This window comes from Capricornis sumatraensis, chromosome 1 (genome assembly GCF_032405125.1).
Source record: "Capricornis sumatraensis isolate serow.1 chromosome 1, serow.2, whole genome shotgun sequence".
NCBI classification, from domain to species: domain Eukaryota; kingdom Metazoa; phylum Chordata; class Mammalia; order Artiodactyla; family Bovidae; genus Capricornis; species Capricornis sumatraensis.
The window spans coordinates 107565738-107569319 of record NC_091069.1 but is presented as its reverse complement, the minus strand read 5'-3'; the positions used below and the strand labels follow the sequence as shown (position 1 = coordinate 107569319).

Below are 3582 nucleotides of genomic sequence, written 5' to 3'. Positions count from 1 at the left end.
GCTGGGCCCCAGAGGTTGAGGAGGTAGCAGAGGGAAGAGATGGGGAAAAGTATTCCAGGCTGAGGGAAGAGAATGTGCAAGTGTCCTGATGCAGAACAAGGTATACTGACCTGGAAGAAGCAGGCCAGGCCAGTCAGACCAGTTGCCATAAGGGAGGAATAATTGGGGATGTGGTTAGGGGCTGGCCTGGCCAGGCCAGGAAGGAGGATTTTACTTTGAGAACAACAGCAAGGTATTGCATGTTTTCAAAACAAGGGAACAATATGCTCCCATTTTCCTCTTAAAAAGAGCACATTGACTGGGCAGAGATAGGCAGATGTGACCCCGGGGAGGCGGTTTTAGGGAGGGTTGTATCGCATTGCACTGTGTCCGCCAGGTGAGAGACGCTGGTGGCCGGGCAGTGGGGACAAGGATGGAGTTGCGAAATATGAGTGATCTCTCAAGTTGTTCCTTTGTATCACTTAACAAAAGTGCTTCTTTCAAATATGGAAGGACATACTCATACCTTAGGGATACCTGGACTAAATCACAGCCTGCACATAGGAAGCGGAGGGCATCACAAAGTCTGTCCATGGCCCTTGCAAACTTCTGCCCCATAATTCTCTAAGAACACAGAACATACATCAGTCATTGCTTCCTTCAGCTAATGTCTGTGGAATATCTATTATGAATAAGGCATTGTGCTAGCTATTGTGAGGTGACCCAACTATTTAGAAACAAAGTAATGGATCAAAGGCAATCGATGAAAAATTTGAAGATAATAAAAATATAAGGAAGAAAAAAAAATCTGAGTATACCATCCATGTTAACACTTTAACCTTATTTATTTCCAGGCTTTTTTCATTTTCTTCTACATATATTATTTACATATGCAAATGTAAATAATATGCAAACATAATACATATAGTTTTATGTGCTCTGTAACTATTATGTGCTTATGATACTTTTATTGTAAGATCAGTCAGTTCAGTTCAGTTCAGTCCAGTTCAGTCGCTCAGTCGTGTCCGACTCTTTGGGACCCCATGAATCGCAGCATGCCAGGCCTCCCTGTCCATCACCAACTCCCAGAGTTCACTCAGACTCACGTCCATTGAGTCAGTAATGCCATCCAGCCATCTCATGCTCTGTCGTCCCCTTCTCCTCTTGCCCCCAATCCCTCCCAGCATCAGAGTCTTTTCCAATGAGTCAACTCTTCATATGAGGTGGCCAAAGTACTGGAGTTTCAGCTTTAGCATCATTCCCTCCAAAGAAATCCCAGGGCTGATCTCCTTGCAGTCCAAGGGACTCTCAAGAGTCTTCTCCAACACCACAGTTCAAAAGCATCATTTCTTCGGTGCTCAGCTTTCTTCACAGTCCAACTCTCACATCCATACATGACCACTGGAAAAACCATAGCCTTGACTAGACTATGCTGGCAAAGTAATGTCTCTGCTTTTGAATATGCTAACTAGGTTGCTCATAACTTTTCTTCCAAGCAGTAAGCGTTTTTTTATTTCATGGCTGCAATCACCATCTGCAGGGATTTTGGAGCCCCCAAAAATAAAATCTGACACTGTTTCCACTGTTTCCCCATCTATTTCCCATGAAGTGATGGGACCAGATGCCGTGATCTTCATTTTCTGAATGTTGAGCTTTAAGCCAACTTTTTCACTCTCCTCTTTCACTTTCATCAAGAGGCTTTTTAGTTCCTCTTCACTTTCTGCCATAAGGGTGGTGTCATCTGCATATCTGAGGTTATTGATATTTCTCCCGGCAATCTTGATTCCAGCTTGTGTTTCTTCCAGTCCAGCGTTTCTCCTGGTGTACTCTGCATAGAAGTTAAATAAGCAGGGTGACAATCTACAGCCTTGACGTACTCCTTTTCCTATATGGAACCAGTCTGTTGTTCCATGTCCAGTTTTAACTGTTGCTTCCTGACCTGCATACAGATTTCTCAAGAGGCAGGTCAGGTAGTCTGATACTGTACATGAAAAACTGCTGCATAAAACATGCAAAATTTAAAGAATAATAAAATATGCACTTAATCACCAGCCATGTAAAGAAGAAATAATATTACTACCCCCCCCAACCTTGTCTGCCCCTCCCTCCATTCCTTAAGGCAGCCAAATAGAGAAAGAATTCATTTTCTTAAACTTGTTCACCTATTTTATTTAAATTGCAGCAGGACGGAAATATGCCAACTCTATCCAATCTGACACAGACACTGGAATATGTCTTCAAAAGGGTTTTTATCACTTACATGGAAAACTGGCGCAGGAACACAACGGTTGAGCAAGAGGCCCTGCAAGCCAAGGTTGATGCTGAGAACTTCTACTATGTCATCTTGTACCTTATGGTGATGATTGGAATGTTCTCTTTCATCATTGTAGCCATCCTGGTGAGCACAGTGAAATCCAAGAGACGAGAGCACTCCAATGACCCATACCATCAGTACATCGTGGAGGACTGGCAAGGGAAGTACAGAAGTCAAATTGTGAACCTAGAAGAATCAAGGGCCACCATCCATGAGAACACAGGTGCAGCGGCGCTCACGATGTCTCCTTGATCAGAGGTGGAGGCATGGAGTCAACGTCTGATACGCAAATAGGAAGAGATGCTGGTTCTATGGAGTCAACCCAAGTTGTCATGCTTCGAAGACACTAAGTTCCTCACTCTCTGTTGATAATTTTCATTGAGATCCCGTAGTTGATCAGCTAAGAGGACATTTCAAGCTCATGCTTCACATTTGCTCTGTGGAACAATAATTTATGTCAAAGACCTCTTTTGCTTTCTGTGCAATGTCAGTGTCATTTTAATCAATGTCAATAGTGAAAATAAAACCAAATTTGAAGTAATGTGCCTGGGCAGTGGCAGTGGGGATAGAAAGGAGAAATTAACAAATCATTGAATTGTCTCCCTTGTGAAATATTATTCTGTATGTTTGACTGATTCAATTTATAAGTAGCCAAGGTGTATTATTCAGAAATGGAGGTTCAAAAATCTATCACTTGCTCACTAGATTGAAGTAGGAGCATTTATTTATTAATGCATGAATATAGAGTCTGAAGTGACAAATGAACAGAACCACAGGTTTCCTTTATGTGTATTGCTTCCTTGGCATTGAGCTTATTTGGAAGTCGGAAGACAGAACCAACATTTCATAAGGCAGAGTCCACACCAGATAAATAGAATCTTTAGGAACTACCTAGTATAACAAAAAGTTATTTTTAATTAACATTTTAAATTTTACAGAAGACTAACCTAAAAGTTCTTGTTATTATAGAAAAAAATAATATGTGAAAATGCTGCCTAATAAACCACTCATTCTTTTCACTCAATTTATTTTTTTGGTTACAGTTACTTATTTTATGTTTCAAGAAATCTATTTTCATGAATGTATGGAAAGTGACTGAATTGCTGAGGTCTATTGAAGAGCTAGACGGTAACTACTTAATATTTTGACCATGGGGGTCATGATATTATAGAATGTCAGGGCCAAAGTGCACCTTGGAGATCACAGAATCCTTGTCAGACCATATCATTTATGGATAGGCAACTCCAGTTCACAGATTAGGTGACTTCATTCCTTAATTCAATCAAGTA

General features: G+C 41.0%; 1 protein-coding gene across 1 annotated transcript; it reads left to right on the top strand.

The window, feature by feature from the left end:
* Positions 1–2173: 2173 nt before the first annotated feature.
* On the top strand, positions 2174–2545 carry KCNE2 (potassium voltage-gated channel subfamily E regulatory subunit 2). The gene has a single exon (XM_068988925.1). The coding sequence runs from the start codon at positions 2174–2176 to the stop codon at positions 2543–2545; it is 372 nt and encodes a 123-aa protein (XP_068845026.1).
* The last annotated feature ends 1037 nt before the right edge of the window (positions 2546–3582 follow it).

What these genes read in the sequence shown, in the direction of transcription:
- KCNE2 (XM_068988925.1), top strand. Translation starts at nt 2,174, where the DNA reads ATGCCAACTCTATCCAATCTGACACAGACACTGGAATATGTCTTCAAA.